The sequence below is a fragment of the Rhinolophus sinicus genome, linkage group LG17, assembly GCF_036562045.2.
Source record: "Rhinolophus sinicus isolate RSC01 linkage group LG17, ASM3656204v1, whole genome shotgun sequence".
NCBI classification, from domain to species: Eukaryota; Metazoa; Chordata; class Mammalia; order Chiroptera; family Rhinolophidae; genus Rhinolophus; species Rhinolophus sinicus.
The window spans coordinates 11239606-11258085 of record NC_133766.1 but is presented as its reverse complement, the minus strand read 5'-3'; the positions used below and the strand labels follow the sequence as shown (position 1 = coordinate 11258085).

Sequence of the window (18480 nt, the reverse complement as noted above, 5' to 3'; positions counted from 1 at the left end):
CAGGAGGCCGGGAGGCGGAAGTGACAGTAGTAGGATGTGAGGAAACTGGGAAGAATGGTTTCTGGTGTAAAATAGTTATCAAACAGAAGAATCCTTCTTTTTCAGAAAGAAAAAGATGAAAGAGAAAGGTTTCATAGATCCAGTCACTCACCAGACTTTTCTTGAAACCTCAAAGAGGAAAAGGCACACTCGGGACATTTATAGTTGGCAAACACTCTGTCTCCATGGGGCCCAGAAAGTGGGACATTGTGAGGGCAGTGGGATGAGGGAGAGCCATACCCAACCTCTGCCAAGACCCTGCCCAGCTCCCTACACAGGTACTGGGCTTAAACAAGGAGACCTGAGTGTTCTTATAAATGCTTTATAATGTAAAAGCGCACCGGGAAGAACAGGAAAGGTGCAATGCAGGTATCTTTCCATTTATGTTCTTATCCCCGGGTGTGCCCACATTTCAAAATCTCCCTCCCATCTTGCTCAAAAGTCAAAGTTCCCAAATGGAATTTGTCAGGTTTACATTATAAAGGACCCCTTCACTTGATGTACGCAGTTACAGAGAAAAGAATTTCTCTTCAGAAACAACATATATGCTTATGGAAAACATACATGATGGCAGATGCAGGCCTCTGCCATAGAAGGGCTTAGGGGACCACACGACTGAGAATTCAGCTGGAGGCCGTTCCCTCCCCTTTGTTAGGGGCACTGCTCTTGGGACTTGGGCTGGGTTCAGAAGGCTCCGGCGGTCAGGGATGCCAAGTCACCTCTGATTTCTGAGGAACGACCATAAAGGTGTTACCATGGCAATCACCCTCAGTTCTGCTCAAATTAGCAACAGCCTTTGCAGAAACCTCCATCGGGCAAGGTTCAATTTCAAGGAGGAGAGACAGGGCAGGAGTAAGGTTATCTGAATGGTGGACCTTCCTAGGGGACAAATATATGGGATATGACAATGAAAGTTGTAACGCCAAGGAGGGAGGTCCTTGAAAAGCCTTCAGAAAAAGCCACATTTAGCTTCCTGTTCGCCTGAGCCCCTGACCACAGCCCCACAGTGGGACACGTGCTTTATTCTGCTGTCGCCCCATACCAGGCCCTTGCTCTGCTGGCAGGGGGGACTCTGGCTAGCCCCACCCAAGTGATGGGAGAGCTGAATTCTCTGGTGCCCTGAATGAGGAAAGGGAGAGAAGAGAGTTAGGAAGTGTGGGCATATGAGCAAGAAAACGCGTTACCTGGACCTCAGTATATGTGTCGAAGGCCAGAGGAGGGGACAGGACGAGCCTATTCCGTGAGCAGGAGGAAGGGGGGAGGAAAGGTGCGTGGCAAGCTCACAAGGATGGTAACAGGAGAGAGTGGATGGAGGATAAGCAACTACCATTTACATTTCGGTGAGAAATGAATAGAGAGGTCAAGAAGTGACATCACTAAAAGCAAGTGATGGCTCATAACTCTGACTCCATCACATAAGCATGGACCCCAGAACCAGGGGATTCCTGGGGTTCCCTGCACTGTACCTGGTCTGAGGACCCACAGAGAGGCTTCAGCTCCGGGGCTGTTAAGGCCTCCCCTGCTGCCAGCACCAAAGCCACCACCGCCATTTCTCAAAGAGACAAGAAAGAACAAGACAGATGACAACCCTCCAGCCCGTCGTCATTGTTCTGGATCTGAGGAGAGACAGCTGGACTGGAGACATGGGGCAGGCATGCAAGGCTCCCCCTAAAATGCACCGCCCTCCCCACGGGCACCAATACGCCTGCCCGGTTACCAGGCACAGACCGGGGGTGTGTGTGTGTGGTGTGTGTGTGTGTGTGTGTGTATGTGTGTGTAACCACCAAGGCTGGGAAACCAACCTTCGGTCACCTTCAACTAGGTGTATCCTTCTGTATCAACACACACTTTGCTCTGATACTCCAATTCGTGGTGATAGGAGGACGGAAAGATAAAGAAGGGAATGAACACGTACGGATCGCTCTCTGTGCCAAGCCCTGTGCTACGTGCTGTTCACACACGACTGTCCGTTTCAGAGAGAAGAAGCAGAGGTGAAGCGGGTCCACATGGGACAGGACCAGCTCCAGGACATGAAGCTGGGAAGTAGAGGGGCTGGGATTCAAACCATGGTCTGCCTGTCTCCACAACCCACACCCTTCCTGCCACTCCGCCCTGCCACCCCCAGTGAGCTCTGCTCTTCATAAAGATGGCGTGGGTTCGTCTCTTTGTTTCCAAGAGAGACAAATTCCTTTACTGAGATCAAAATAAGAGAGAACAATATGGTGAACAATGTATGCAAATGAATTGACAAATGAGAAGGGGACGTGACCTTTTAAAATCCCAAGTGTAATATTTATCTCTAACCAGAAAAAGTGGGTCTCCTGAGGACAAAGGCAGACATTAATGCTTCTTTCCAAGAAGCAGTTAGAGGAGCTGGGTTCCCTTGTTGGAGCCAGAGGCGCCTTTATTTTTATCTTGCTGTGAGAATCTACGCTTTTGTGAAATTTCCTCAGGAATAGCTCAGCCACGTCTAACAGAAGCTTTCTTGTGAAGAGAGGCACAGGTGATTCTCCCTCTAATGGAGTTAGCGTGCTGGTACACATGGGGACAAGGGACACTGGGATTGTCCTGACCGCCAGTCCAGCTCAGGGGCACAAGCTACACTCAACTGCTCTCTCCTTTGGAGGGTCCCCCATGGCTGGGGCAGCAAGGGACGTGGCCCACTTCCAGGTTCTGGGAGATCTTCTTCTTAGCACAGCTGCGGCCCTTTCGTCTCTCCTACAGACAGACAGCTGCCCACCCTCGGCCATGGGAGGAACGTTCCTTCTTAACTCCCACTTCTTCCTCTGCCAGAATAGACAGAGATGGAAGCTTATGGTGCTGGGGGAGAAGGTGGGACAGATGATCCCTTTCTGACCCCTTGGACCTGGAAGGTCAAAGCTGGGGAGGTCTTATGTCCCTTCCCTTTTGTAGCTGCCATCAGTAACAGCTGCTCCCAAAGGTGTTCCTTTTGCTGCATCACACCATGCCGCCAGCCTTACTTAGAAGACCTGGCTCTCTCCTGCACCTACCCAGGCATGAGGGAATTCTACTGCACCACCTGGAAAAGGGTGAAACTGCTCTGGCAGTGGAACAAGGTGCAGATGGCGCCCAAAGGCTGTCATTCACCCTCTGGGGCATTCTGTACACCAGCTTGGAAAAGGCCCTGACGACATGCCAACCTCCTAGCTACAACCTGGAGGGCTGGGAGAGCCCTTTCTTTGGCTGGATTCCAGAGGAAATGTCAGAATGTGGTTGAAAACCTTCTACAGATGGATCAACGTTGGAAAAAACAATTCCCCAAAGGTAATGACCATGGTTTAGTCACCTGAATCAGGGTTTACGACTGTCTTCCTGCATGCTATGAAGGAAGGGTGGGAAAGCCTTTCTTTCTGGAGTAGAACACACTAACATGGTTTTCACATCCCTGGAATAGCTCTCGGGTACCCCTGCTCATGAGCAGAGAACCTCCCCATACCGAGGGTCCTGTGACCCCCAACTGTGCTCTCCTCTCTGCATCTTTCTTTCCAGCTGCTTCTTTGATTGACAGCATCACGAAATGAAAGGGTACATCAGCCGTCAGTCCCTGGGTCCCTCCCTAAGCCCACGGAGGCACTGCCCACACAGGTGAGTGCCTGCCCACACGTACTCGTCTCTAAGGGAGGAACTCAGGGCCTTTAACTTCTCCCTAGTGACCCTCCCGGCTCCTCCTTCACCAGCCCATCACTCAGGGCATGTGAGCGGAAGTGGAAAGGCTCTGAGGTGCTTTGCTGAGGGCCACTGGGAAGCAGATTTCCAGGGCCTCATTCCTGAGCATCACTGCGTGAATCCTTCCTCAGGCTGGCCCTGAAGGTGGCCTCAAATTGGCCAGGGTCTCGGGATGAAGGGCGGGAAGGTAATCCAGCAGGTAAAGAGAGTTACTTACGCCAAAGCGAAGGCCACCAGTGCACCGACCACCACCACAAAATCTAGGATGTTCCACAGGTCTCGGAAGTAGGACCCATCCTGCAGGATCAAGCCCTGGTCGATCATCTGTAGGAGAAGGATGTGACAGCCACCCATGAGCCACGGGGTACGGGCAACCGTGTGCCCTGAGCGCCGGGCTCCCGATGGCAATGCCTCCACTGCCACGCTCTCCACAGCCAGCCCCACATGGGGACCTGAAGAGCAAGAAGACAGGTCCCACGGGCGCTCTCCACATTCACTGGGGAGCATGAGGCCCCTTCTCACAGCCACGAGGGTTCAGCCAGACTCCTCAGCTATCATAGAACCCTGCCTGCCACAGCCCTCCTTCATTAACGGCGCAGAGTACCAGGCATCACCACATACAAATGGGGAAACATCTCAGAGGCACGAGATTGGGAATGAGAGAGAAATGCGTCAGGGTGATGGGGACAGCTTGGAGGGCAGTGAGTGCAGCTGGGACGAGACGCAGTCCAGGAAGACTCGACCCCACCTAACCCCTTGCCTTGGCACATATCCAGGCTCACACCAGTGAGTATGTTGGGGAGACGAGTGCTGTCCCCAAGTCTGTGTGCTCCCAGGCCTCCTGAGAGTGGGCCTGGCTCCTCCTGGGGCCACATCCACAGGTCCGTCCCCATCTAAACAGATCCATGCAGTCACAAGGTGCCACGACAGGCTTTATCAGGACCCTGAGGCCAGACGAGGGGTCTGCAGAGGCCTCACTGAGGTTCTGTCATTGGCCAGTCGGTGACAGCGTTGGGGAAGGGCACTATGCTAGAGGAGCAGACAGGTGACTGGTCCAAAGCCTGAAGCCCAGGTTTTCTCTAGACATTCTTACCTTTATAACCATCTCAAAGGTGAACACGCCAGTGAAAACATAGTCAAAATACCTCAGCACCTGGAAGACACACACATGGAGGGGAAGAGGTTATGTGTGGCCACCAGGCCATATACACTCCCCCTGCCCACAGAGACACATGGTCCTGCATCCCCCAACCCCCACTCATTTCCTCCTCAGAACAAAACTGTAAGCGCTGGGTGGATGCAGGGAGGGGAGGAGCCATGGATCCTGCTGGAGCCACGTGACCTGGTGACCAGTCCCTGGCCCATCCCTCCCCTTGGCCAGAACTTAACTTCTTGCCCCACAAACCTCTCTCCAGCTCTCGCTCAGGACCTGGAATCCTTGCCAGTTCCCATCCTCCCCACCTCACTCGAGCCACACCCTCGAGCCACCTCTAGGAGATGTGTCTGCTCACGGGGTTGAGCTGTTTCATACGCATCATCCATGACCTATGTCAGGCCCCACATCCAAGCCCACGGGAGGCTGCAGAACCCTTTCAAAACCCTGGTGGGCCCCAGTGATTTCTGGATCCTTCCCCTTTCCCCAGGAAGCTCTAATGCTGGGATGGGAAGGGTCCTGGATGGCATGGGTACCGGCGCACTACAGATGTTGGCAAAGGGTCCCCGTGCACCCACTTTGTTGCGCTCCGAGTTGGTCAGGACGGGGTCCTCGGCCGCCAGGGCAATGCTGCTGGCTGCAATCACCAGGAGAATGCACATCTCGAAATAGCGCAGATTCACGATGTAGTGGCAGGCCCTGCGGATCCTGGGGGGTGGGGAGGGATGAGGCTGCTGAGCTGGCCTGCATCCTCTGATCTGCATCCCTTGCTCCCCACCCCCACGCACATCAGCCTCCTCCAGACGGCCAGGCCCTGGCCAGGGGAAGCCGTGGGGAGAGCAATTTAATTTCTCAGGCACCACCCTTGATTTAAAGCCCCAGAGGGGGAAGGTAATCAGATTGGTCAGAGGCTGCAGTACACGAGCCAAGATGCATTATCCGCTAGCACGTCTGAGCCATGCGGGCAGCCAGCGGCAGGCTCCACACACTCAGGACGGCTACACGACGCCCTCCAGTGTACGTCACCGTCTGCTCCCCCACAGTATGGGAACTGGGGCAGACCAAGGAAATCATCAGAACCAAGGATCAGAAAAACAGACCTGGATTCTAAGATTCCCATGAAAGCAGCAACAGGTTTTCATGAGTCTCAGGAATTCCGATTAAGGTGATTATATTCCTTAGACTGCATTCGGGCACATGACAGTGCTCAGGCCAGGTTCCGCCCTTCCCAGAGCCTTGCCTGAATGCTGCCCACATGGCCACGGAGAGCCGCCTGTCTTCCTAGCCTCAGGAAGGCTGGTCTGCGTGTGGTTTGCTTACTTGCAGGGCACAAGAAAGCTTTTCTTTCAGAACGCCATCTTTCCTGAATCTAACCTTCCAGATTCTTCTCTGCCACCCTGCCTCCTATCTCTGCTCCGAGGAACATGGAACCCATCAATTTCAAAATCCACATGGAAGGCGGTGTAACCAATAAATACTCCTGAGCACCAGTGGGTGATCTGGTCAGTCTAAGCTCCCCATTTCTCAGCTCTGTCCACCTATGAAATAGTTGGTCCCACACATCATGTAGATTTCCATCTCCCCCACCCACCGCACTTACTGACCAAAGAATAGGTGACGGGTCCTTTCCTCGTGCTATTTCTCATGCTTTCCTGTCTTAAATTCTTTAGACTATGGGCACGGCGTCCAGAGGCTGCTCAACTCCACGACCCACCCCACCTGCTGAGCAGCCTGGATGCTTCACACGTCTGACCATATTCTACCGGGAGAGCTGTGGCCCCTCACCCCTCCTTCTCCCCACCCCCCTGCCCTGCTTGTCCGCCCTGGCACGGCAGGGGGAGCGACGGGAGGGCGTCTTACGGGTTGGTGGTGCTGAAGATGAACATGGAGCTGTGGGGCACCATGGCTTTGCCTGTCTCACGCTTCTCCTTCTTCTGCTTCTTCTTCTCGACTTCCTCCTCCTCCTCCTCTTTGATCTCCGCCTCCTTCAAGGGACTGGCTTCACCATCAGTCTTGTTGCTAACTGCAAGAGGAACGGGATGAAATCTTCAGAAACCTTGCCACATGCAAGAAAGGAGCCCTTTATCCTCCACTGGGGGTGGGATGGAGAGGATGGGAAAGGCCTATAGGCAAGTGCCTTGCAAACCACGGGGGTGTTTGTTAGATCACACTGAGTTCAGTTCTCGCTCTCTTCCTACCCTGACCCGTGCCCTAATTTTACAAGGCATATCCTTTTTGGCCATATAAATCATTCGCATCATGTTTCCCTGGGTAATAGAATGGTTGTTTCTATTGTAAAGTTTACAAAATTTATTTATATTTAAAATATGCATTCTTTGTATGTATTCACTTATTGAATTTTCACATCGATACCTCCTGAGTGGCATGTTTTGTTATTCCCAGTATACAGATGGGAAAGCTGAGGCCCAGGGAAGTCAAATTCCTATCTTAAGGTCATACAGCCAGTATGGGTTCCCGATCCAAAGTTCTATATCCTTTTAATTAAATCACACTTCAGTGGAAGATTTTAAGAAACCATCACTCTGTTTGCGGCTGCCCTTCTGGCTGTGCTTTTCCCAGTCATGATTAATGTAGAGATGAGAATGCAATATTCATGCGAATACAGGTCCAGAGTGCATTCCAGGATTGAGAGGATGAAGAGGCCATGATTGAGTGGAGCTCTTGGGCCGGCTGCTCTGTTTCCATACGCAAGTCACAGGAGGGTTAAGGGGCCAAGAGGTCCAGGCTCTCAGAGTGAGGCAAAGTGCCCAGGAACCTTGTGTAAGCAGCAAACCTCTGAGGTTCTGCCCCTTCCGGAACTTTCCATCAGGTAAGCCATCTGAAACATCCAAAAGCCCTCTGAAAACCTGCTCTTACTTATGACCAAGGCCACGGACTGGCCCCAGAACGGAAACAGAGAGAGCGTCAACCGTTCTTAATGTTGTTTTTCATAAAAGAGGGTCCGAAACACTTATATATCAGAGTATAAAATTAAACAGACACCCAAAGAAGTTGTGAGTCTTGAGATCCTGAGACATGCCCCAGTCAACCCCCCCAGAAGCAGTGGACATGGGAGGGGTCACTTGTTCAAACAGTATTGGCATAGTGAGTGTAGGGAAGGTGAAGAAATGGAGATGGAACCGCGGAAGAAATAAACAGGGAGAGGAAAGGACTGTTCTGTGAAAAGAGAAAGATGTGGAAAAAGTCAGGGAGGGAAAAAAAGCAAAGGTGGAATCCTATGGTTACAATTCAGTGACCATGAAGCAGCAGGTAAGATTAATGCAGGGTTTGTGGGGGGGTTGGGGGGTGAAGGGGTCAGGGGGGTGGGGTTTGGGCAGGGCTGGGGGAGGGGTTAGGGCAGGAATAGGTTAAGTGTAGGTTAAGTGTTTTTTAGCCCCATTTCCCTTGAAGGTCTTCTAGATTAATATCCCTTGCCTGAGGGAACTGTGAGAGAAAGTGAGACCAAAAGCTCCTAGAGGAAAGAGTAGATAAGGGTAATAGATTCATAAATGTTAGTACAGAGACCTCAGAGGGCATCAGTGCTCTCACTTTGCAGATGACAAACTGAGGCCTGAAGAGACACAGTGGTTTCTTGGAGGCCACACACTGAGCAGAGCCACCTCTGCTCCACTGGAGGTTCCCTAATTTGTCCAGGTGGCAGAACACCTTGGAAGTCCTGCAAAAGGCCATCAAATATTCCTACATGAAATCAAACAGCCGACTACATAACTGGGTACAAAATCACACGTGACCTCTCTGAAGACTCCAGGGTGGTCACAGGCTCCAGAGGCTTAAGGACCTTTCATGAGCAAAACTTCAGAGTGAGAAACTTCTAACTTACGTTTCCTGCAAACTGGGATAAAACTGCCACTATTTTGTACTTGGAAGAATGATTTCATCCTGCTGGTGGGGTTTTCCACGCAGCATTACTGGGGTGACTCTAGAGCCACGACCGCCCGCTCCCCTAGACCGGGAGGGATGGGCCGTGGGGAGGAGGGCAGAGAACGTGGGCTCACTGTGTACTACGGTCGAGTCCACCAAGGGGTCCACGTCGGGGATGGCGACAGTGACGCTGGTGCTCTCAGTGGCGGCCTTGTCCGTGTTGGCCGTGACGCAGGAGAGGTCAGGCTCACTCTGGCTGATGACCCTGCCCACGTCCAGTGGCACGTCCCCCAGCAGGGCTTGCTCACTGCTGCCCTCTGGCTCCTGCTCCGTCAGTGTCATGTCCTTCCCCACTTCCAGCTCTGGCTGGGGCAGGACGAGGGGTGTGTCCGCCTCATCAAGGGCTCCTGCCAGCCCGGAGCCTCTGCCCACCATCAGACTGCTGGTCCTGTTAAAGGAGAGGACACAGCTGGTGTTCAGATCTTAAGAAGCTGTTGCAAAAACGGCTGATGCGCCTGGAAAGAGGGAAAGGGGAGGGGAGCCTGGGGAGCCCTCCTGGAGAGCATGGGGCATCCGCTTCCTCTCACCCCCCAACCCCCAGCCAGGCAGACAGGAACCAAGACCCCTGGGCTGTGGTCACCGCTCATTCCCATCCGTCCACCCGTGACCCACCCCCAACAGGAGACGCCGTAGAACAGACCCTGGTTTTCACTGCCTGTCATATTTACACATGCCTTATAAAGGGTGCATGGGCATCATCCCCACCTTACAAAAGGGGAAACTGAGGCTCAGAAAGGCTTAGATTGAAGAATCCGTGACACCAGCCAAGTTACGTGCCCCCAGGGCCTCCCTGGGGCTGATTTACCTCCTTAAGTCCTGGACGCGCTCTTCCTCCTGGATGGGGGGCTCCTTGCCCCCGTGGCCGCCCCTGGGCTCGCGGTCCTTCTCCCCATCGGTGGGCACGCCCTCATCCAGGCTCCGCTCCTGGCTGGCAGACCTGCTCCGGGAGGCGGAGGAGTGCTCCTTGCCTTCCGTCCTGACACGGCGGTGCCGGCTGCGCCTCTGGCTCTGCCTGTGCCTGGCCCGGTCCTCGAAGGTCACCACGCTCTCCCCTCCCCCAGCTTCCTGCTGGGTCGGGTCACAGTTCCCATGACATGGCCTGGCCAGCCACGGCGGCTCCCGCTTGCCCAGGGACAAGGGGCTCTTCTGGTTGTCCAGGGCACTTGAGAGGTCCCCTGCGTCCCCCTTGAGGGACCCCCCGCGGCTGATGCGCTCTTCCTCGCACTTCTCCAGGCCCAGGGCCAGGCCCTCCACGGGCCTGGGTCTCCGATAGAGGCTGGGGTGGGCGTTGAGCGGGTTCAGGGGGCTGAGGGGGTTGAGGGGGTTGAGGGGGTTCATGGGCGGGGCCTCCTCTTTGTTGAGGGCCTCCTGGCTGGACATCTGCATGTGCCTCCTCAGCTGGCTGGTGCGCTGCTCCCACACCGACATGTGGTGTCGGCGTCTTCGCTCCCTCCTGGCAAAGGGCAAAGGTGAGGGCCATGGTCAGAACCTGCCGGCTGAAGGCCCACGAGGGCAGCCACCGAGGGGCTGGCCAGCCCTCAGCAGCCCTAGGAAAAGGGTGGGACACATGGCGGGGGTGCAAAGGAGAGAGCCCAGGACCTGCAGACAGGAAGCACAGAGAGATACAGGGAGCAGAGTGGGCCACGCAGGAGCAGGTGCCTCCCAGCCCATGGGGCTCCCCACGCAAAACCCTGCTCCGTAGCGGGTGGGGCACGGTTGGCCCAGGACTAAGCTCCCAGTCCCCAGGGCCTGCAGGGCTGGAGTCCAAAGGCTACCAGGTCTCCCCTCCCCTGCCCTTGTCTGCCGTTAGGGCATCAATTGTACCCACTCTGTGCCCACCACTGGCCTCTAATTCAAGGTCAGAGACCTTTTTCCTCCTGCTGTCCCTCTCCTTTCCCTTTCAGCCTGCAGCGTGGGATTGCGAGGGCACAGAAGTGCAATGGTCAGATACCATTGAAGGGCGAGGACAGGGACACGCAGACCCGTGTGACAAAAAGTGTTGGCGTCGCCCTCAAAAAACAAGAGTGCTGTGGGTCTCTTCCACGACAGCGAATCCAGCCCACAGAGGACTGACTGTGTGCAAAGCCCACCAGCAGCTCATCCTCCAAACCGCAGTTGGGCCTTTCGGCTCCGGGCCTAGAGGAGCATTCATGGGGCAGCAGGAGCACAGGAACGTGACACACACAGAGAGCACACGGGAGTGGGCTCCCACGGGCGGAAGGGTAGTCACCTACGCCTTCCCTCACGCCTGCCTGTGGGTGCACAACTACAGACTGTGATGGGGACACGCACGTGTGCCCACACGCACCCTCACTGAGGCCCACACGTGGCTGTACACAACTGCCTCCATGAAAAGTACACACACGCCAACACATGCCCACTCACAGGCCACACGGAAGAGCGAGCAACACACAAGGTCACATACCCTACACACACCGACACAAGCAGGTGTTGAAAGGGACACAGAGGCATATCCACAGACCATGTGCATGGAACACACGCGCACACACCACGGCACACACGGACGTGCACACCCAGAGCCACTTTGTCCGCAGCGAGGGCAATGACACGGTGTCCCCGCACCCACACAGAACCACTCACAAACACGCAAACCGGTCCACACATACAGGTGGCTGCTGCGTGGCTCCCACATCGACATGTGGTGTCTTCTCCTTCTGTCTCTTCTGGGAAAGAAAAACGAACAGGTTCAGTTCACCCCAACCTCTCGGAGCCACAGCCCCACAGCCACCAGCCAATGTTCAGGGAGCGGCACCGAGCCCCCCCGTGTGTCCAGACATTCTCCACATTGCCCGCGGCTCTCTGCAGACTCCCAACCTTCCATTCTCTGAGGGAGGGACCAGATTCCTTGCCGTGTGCGAACACGTGGATGGAGATTTTGAAGCATACAAACAGAGACACAAAGGATCTACCATTTCATAGAGCAGACTGTTCAGAAGCTCAACCATCATGCCCCACGGCACTCACTCTTCCACCTCTAGCCTTCAGAGACCTAGTTTGAAAATCCTATAAGTTGGGCGAGGAGCTGTACGTACCCCTGTCCAATCTAGGATAGCATCTGTATATCACAGCCACGCAGGGGTGATGCCCAGTGACCATTCCAAGCTCACAAAACGTGCAGGGAACCAATGCTCTGGCATGCACACCACCGAGGCCACAGAAGTAGCCCATGGCCAAAGGAAGGGCCACCATCCACATAGGCCAGGATGTGAGCAGTGACCCCTGCATTTGAGCAACTCAGTGGCCCCGGCCAGATGCCCTGATGGAAGGTCCAGTCTGTAAAGCCCAGTATTAACTTTCTTAGCCTTTCACAGAGAAAAATCTCTTCTACACACACACATGCTGTGTCCTTCCAAACACAGTCAATGGAAGATCAGAGTGGCAGGGTGCGGGCATCACCCACCGAAAGGCAGACAAGACTCCTGGGAACATGCGGCTGTCCACTCAGGTGGAGGACAGTGTACCTGTGACACCTGTGGAGAGAGCCTGCCCCAGTTCCTGGGCGGACAGATCCCGTCTGGCCCAATGGGCCCTGCCTGGACCTGCAAGTTGACAAATGCTGCTCTTTTCCTGATAAAAGAGACATCCACCCATGAGAACCTGCGAGCAAACTAGTACTGCTCAACGGCCACGTCCGCCGCTGCAGAGGAGCCGGATACTCGGTGGGGCTGAGGACGCAGGGCCAGCTGGTCAGAGCCTCCCTCGGTGTCTGGCAGAGGCATGATGCACAGAGCATCCAGGGGCCGGATGCAGATATCACTGGGAGAGGTTTGCAGGCGCCCCTCCTGTGTGCACCCGTCAGCACTGACAGCCCCAATGCAAGGAGGCCCACCTGGGGCGGCAGTGCCAAGAGGCATGGGTCGCACATAGAAACAGAAGCCCACACTCGAGACAGGCAGCATGCACACCCACTGGGAAAAGCATATTCCACCATCTCATTGCAAATGCTGGAGGTGGGGAGCAGTGTGAGTGTATGTACGTGGAAGAATTCTCTCTCTCATGTGTACACACACACACACACACACACACGCACGCACGCACAACCAGGCAAAACAGAGACCCAATCTGTAATTCCCACACAGATCAGACACACACTTCAAACTCCTCTTCTCTTCTCTACTCACACGCGCAGAGACCCGAGTTCACAACCCGTCAGAATCGTGGACATACTTTCTTTCCTACAATCACGCAGAGATGCAGCCACGTGTCTCCAACCCAGGCACCTGGGACGTCACAGACAGCCCCCCGTCACCTTGTGGGCCAGGAGGCCAGTTGGTATTCTGCCCATTTCAAAGATGGGGAAGCAGAGGTTCCCGGATCCTCAGGGGTTCTCTCTCCAAGGTCACAGAGCATGTGAGTGACAGAACTAGGACTACTACCCAGGCCTGTTGGTTTGTCTCTTGCCATATTTCTCTGAGGACAGCGGCATTCTCACTTGGTTGCATGAGGACACCAGCGTCCTGTCTGCACTCCCGAGCAGTGCACACACCCCGACGTACTTCCTGCCTGCGGCACCCAACGCGCAGCCCGTGCCACAGCCAAACCGGGATCTCCACTCATCTTGGACGGTTACGGCACCTTCTTCCCCTCACTGTGCCCGGATACACACACGGCTCAACTCCTACAGCCCTGTGCCTACCAGCGCTTCATTCATTCTCTCACTGCATAAATAGTGAGTTTCCACTCTGGGCTAAGCACCTTCCCAACTCACATCCAAACCCACTCCTCCCCCAGGCCCCCTCGTCTCAGTAAACAGAACCACCCACCGCAAGTGACAGCCAGACCTACCCAGCAGCACGTTCGGATACCTGTGTGTGTGTGTATATTTTCAACCCAAACTCATGAGTTCAGGGAGGAAGGTGGAGTAGAATCTACTTAAGGCCCAGAGAACATTCTAGAGAGGAAGCAGTTGTCTGCCTTGCTCCATCATTCTTTAACAATTTTTTTGGTGGGGTGGGGTTGGGGGGGAGTTATTTTTCTCACTCACAGAGGAGGGGCCCACAGTTCAGGCCTTCACAGCTTGGAAAGGTGGGGCCAGATGATGGCCATGCAGAAAAGGGGGGACCCCACCTGTAATTCTAGAAAGGCCCTGTGAGGAGAGGCAGAGAAGGCTCAGGAGCCCCTCCCACGAGCTCTGGGCAAAGAGGGGCTTCAGATAGTCAAGGGCGGGGTCTGGTGCCAGCATAGGGTTCCATGTCTTGGGGGGTCTCCGACCCTCCCCATAGACACCCCAGGGCCACTCACACAGTCATCATGCAGGCCCAGAAGCAACAACAGGAGCGCCACGGTCTGAAGTCACGTCTCAGACTCTCCGCCAACACCTTCCCCTGGCACCATAGTCAGCCCCATACAGGGCCCAAACCCACAGCCCCCAGTTCTACCAGCAACCACAGGTCCTGGCTGGTTCCTCAAAACCCTCTCAAAACCCTCTGTCCTCACTGCTCCACTTCATCGCCTCCCATTCTCTCCCTAATCCACCCTAACTGCATTCTGTTCCCAGAGGCCACAGAAATGACTCTTGCAAAGGTTTCTAACAGCTTTCATTTTGCCAAACCCCACGGTCCCTTCTCTGCCCTCATCTTCCGTGATCTTTCAACAGTATTTAGCTCCACTGCCAGCTCCTTCCTTTCTAAGGAGTGTCCTTCTCTGACCCCACGCTTCCTCATTCCTTCGCCCACCTCCGCTAGCCCCATCAGTCGCCTTTTGGGGTTTCTCCTCTGCCAGACCTTGAGGCATAGGAAGGCTCTGGGTCTCTGTCCTCAGCTCCCCCCTTCTCCACTTCGACTCTCCCTGGGCCAGCTCACCCATGCTGGCAGCTAAATACCATCCAAGTGCAAATGGCTTCCCCAGTCTTTACTTCTAACCCACACCTCTCTTCTAAGCTTCAGACTCATGTAACCAATGGCCTATTCAACATCTTCACGTGGATGTCTTATACGTATTTCAAACTTAATGCTCCACAAAATGAACTCCAGCATTCTCCAGGGGATGGCAAATGTCACCACGATCTTCCCAGGTGCTTAAGCCGCACACCTTAAAACCTGGGAGAAATGTTCGTTTCTTCTTTTTTTCTTATCCCCACCCTCATCACTTTGAATCCATTAGAGATTGAATGGGGTTCCGTCTCCCCTCCTCCACTGTCACCACCCTGGTCTAAACTTTTCCCGGTCATCTCTCACCTACTTTAAGAACCAACTTCCTGTCTCCCTGCCGCCACTCTTGGCCCCGACAATCCATTCTCCACAAAGCAGAGTGACCTTTTAGAAGTATAAATCATGTCACATACATCTTTTCACTTGAAACTCTCCCATGGTTGCAATTAGAAGAAAAGCTAAAATCCTTTACCTGGACCTTCAGGACCTCCCCCAGCTGGCTCCTGCCCTCCTCCCTGACCTTGGCTCCTTCTGTTCCTCTTTGTTCCCTGCACACCACCCACACCGGATCTTGCAGGGGAATGCTCTTCCTTCAAATGTCACAGGACCGCTTTATACACATTGAGGTCTCTGCTTAAATATCACGTCTTCTGAGAACCCCTCCCCAGAATGCCCAAAGATACTCCACCCAGCTCTTGTCCCTCTGCCTTATTACCATTTTATTTCTTTGACAGCAACTCTCACTGCTGAAAATTATTTATGTGTATTTCTTATCTATCTCACTCGCTGAAATAAAAGCTCCACAAGAACAGAGACTGTGTCTGCCTCGTTGCTGTGTTCACAGGACATTTCCTGGCACGGAGCAGGTACCCTCGGACGATAAAGTTTTTGAGTTGATGGATGGGCTGTTAGCACAGGAGCCTGGGGGGCAGTAAGGTAGGGAGAGCCGACTCACTCCATAGAAGGCATGTTGGGTGCAGACATCGGGCTGACCTCCTTGGCCTTCTGCAGTGCATGTTTCTGGTTAAAGGCCTCCTCTTCTTCCTGCTCATCCTAGACACAAAGAAGAGGTGGCTGTGCCCAAGACCCCATGAAGAAGAGGGAACTCCCATGGCTCTCCCTGGGTGGAGTTCTAGAGATGAGGAAGCAAGGGAAGCGGTTGAACAAGGCAGCATGAGGTTAGATTGGCTTAAGGACCACAGATGACCAGAAGCCAGGCCTCCCCGGCTCTGGCATGGCCAGAGACTCGGGTCTCCTCCCTGCCCCACAGGCTGCCCAGGGTTGGAGTTGACCCCAACCCCCAGCGCTCCATGGAGCCGCCCACAGCTGTGCAGGTGAGAGGCCAGAGCTGAGGAGCAGGGCCCTTCCAGGCAGAGCCCCTGAAGTAAAGCCCTGAGGCTGTACCTCCCATCATGCCCTCTTCCCTGTAAGGTACATCCAGGGCCTTCGTTTTCTTTCTTCTTCATGGTATAATCCTGTAAAGGGCCCCTCTGAGGGTTCACAGTGATTAAGCTGTTATTTCCTGTATCCCATGAGAGACCCAGGCTGGCCTGAGGCTCATCAAACTCAATGAAAGTGAACCAGGCTTCCTTCACGGATGTGTGGCTCTCCAACTGCCCAGAAGCTCCCAGAAGGAGCCTTCCCGGCAGGCCTGAGCCAGACAACGCAGACTTTTGGAGAGAGCTCCCAAGGCTAGAGGGCATCCTATGGCACGAGAGAACGATCGGGTCCCCAGAGAACTTACCTTAGTCAGCTCCTGGGCGTTGGCCAGATTGTCCACGGCGATGGCCAAGAACACGTTCAGAAGCGTGTCTGGGATGGTGGGTTAAGGATGGGCAAGTAAGAAGAGCAGAAGGCTTCAAGCAAGGCTGAGAAGGCATCCCGTGTCTGTACTGATGGGGACACTAGAAGCGACCCCAAAAAGGTACATAAGCAGCGACTGTGGGAGGAGGGATGGAGATGTCACGCAACTCTGTTTGAAGGAGAGTATGTCTTCCCTCCTTCCACATATCAGCTCTCTGCACAGGACAAGGAAATACCCGACTCCAACCACCCAGGGGCCAAGATGGAATGAGGAGGCTTTTAAAGAGCTACGATGCCTACTCATAGCAATACCCGGTAGAGAATCATGGAACAATAAGACGGGTAGACAGGCCGGGAGCTCAATGGAGAAGCTCATCTCTCTTTTCTTTTCTTTTTTAAATTTTTACTGGGGAATATTGGGGAACAGTGTGTTTGTTTCTCCATCAGTTCCAAGTCGTTGTCCTTCAAGCTAGTTGTGGAGGGTGCAGCTCAGCTCCAAGTCCAGTCGCCATTTTCAATCTTTAGTCGCAGGGGGCGCAGACCACCATCCTATGTGGGAATTGAACCGGCAACCTTGTTGTTGAGAGCTATCGCTCTAACCAACTGAGCCATCCGGCCACCCCTCGTGGCGGGGGGCTCAGCAGCAGCTCGTTGTCTTCAATCTAGTTGTGGAGGGCACAGCTCACTAGCCCATGTGGGAATCGAACTGGCAACCCTGTTATTTAGAGCTCACACTCTCACCAACTGAGCCATTCGGCCGCCCCATCATCTCTCCTTTCTGAGAGGCTGGAACTGAGCCCAGCTAGACCAGTGGTGCTTTCATCCTTAAAAACGAAAAGAAATGAGAACCCACAGCCCCAGCACTGACCAGCTCTCAATAATGGGATGCTAACGTCCCATTCTTCTTATCCTGGATGGTTTCCGTATTTCATTTAACAAAATGTCACAGAGCACACAGGATCATTATGGAACCCATTTCTATTCCGCACTAAACCTCTGAAGTCCCAATTTTCCAACAGTCTCTGAGAGCCGTATGTTCTAGAACAAAGAACCGGTTCTAGCACAAAGGTCCAGGTCTGACTACCCTAGGAGTAAAAAGAAAATCCTGGCGCCATTGTGACAAACTGGCCTTCCACTTCTGTGACGCAATACACAGCTTTCTTCTCATGGGTTTCTCATGTTTAGTTGATCGTCTGCTATTAGGTTTGAGGGCAGAAAACCTAAAGGAGCATCTTTTCTCTGCGAGATTATAGAAAATGCAAAACTACGTCTGCACCACGTGGCTCTCCCTTTGTATTGAACCCATCCCAATTCAAGGCGAGTCTCCCTCCCCACAAACATGTAATGATCCTGTAGAAGTTGGTGGTTTATAAGGTGCATTCAAATAAATTATCTCATTTACTATGACAACTAACAAAGGAGATAAGACATTGTTATTCTCCTTTCAGATGTGAAAACCAGAAGCTCAGAAGGCTGAGTGACTTTCCCAGAGCCACACAGCTGGTGAGCAGAGTGGCTGGGATTAAAACCTCATCTTCCTCGATGTAGATCCTGTGACCAGACATGGGTTTCGGAATGAAATGGACTTGGTTTAGTCTCCCTTTACAATTTACTAATAATTTGCGTTTCATCAAGTTATTTCTTCTAAGTCTTGTAAGGTAAGGATTAGACGAAATAGTGCCAGCAAAGCAGTCGGTACATACAGGACTCATGAATAGCACGAATGCAACCAATGTTAGATACGCTTAGGAGTGTCGGCCTTAATCACAAGGTTGTATCTGGGAGACCCTCCTATGTGACGGGCTCTGTCTGTATTCACATGTAATTAACTCATTAGTATTACAATCTGCCTGCTGTTTCAGCCTACCAGGATCTCAGTCCTTTCTTCTTTTCCTCAGCTTATAGTACCTCCAACTATTCCCTATAACAGCGTCATAGGTTATTACCCGAGTGTGCTGTAGATTT

At 53.5% G+C, this 18480-nt stretch overlaps 1 protein-coding gene across 8 annotated transcripts in view; it reads right to left on the bottom strand.

Moving 5' to 3' along the window:
- Positions 1-18480, bottom strand: part of CACNA1E (calcium voltage-gated channel subunit alpha1 E) — a 453931-nt gene that overhangs the window by 59622 nt on the left and 375829 nt on the right. For 5 of the 8 annotated variants that reach the window (XM_074322331.1, XM_074322334.1, XM_074322337.1 and 2 more), the window contains 9 exons: positions 16457-16524; positions 15668-15765; positions 11449-11505; positions 9627-10274; positions 8896-9209; positions 6740-6902; positions 5458-5587; positions 4820-4879; positions 3944-4050 (listed from right to left, as the gene is read on the bottom strand). In XM_074322331.1, the coding sequence (XP_074178432.1) occupies positions 3944-4050; positions 4820-4879; positions 5458-5587; positions 6740-6902; positions 8896-9209; positions 9627-10274; positions 11449-11505; positions 15668-15765; positions 16457-16524 (1645 nt within the window). The remainder of the gene's footprint in view (positions 1-3943; positions 4051-4819; positions 4880-5457; positions 5588-6739; positions 6903-8895; positions 9210-9626; positions 10275-11448; positions 11506-15667; positions 15766-16456; positions 16525-18480) is intronic. The other 3 variants (XM_074322336.1, XM_074322333.1, XM_074322335.1) reach the window with 1 other exon arrangement.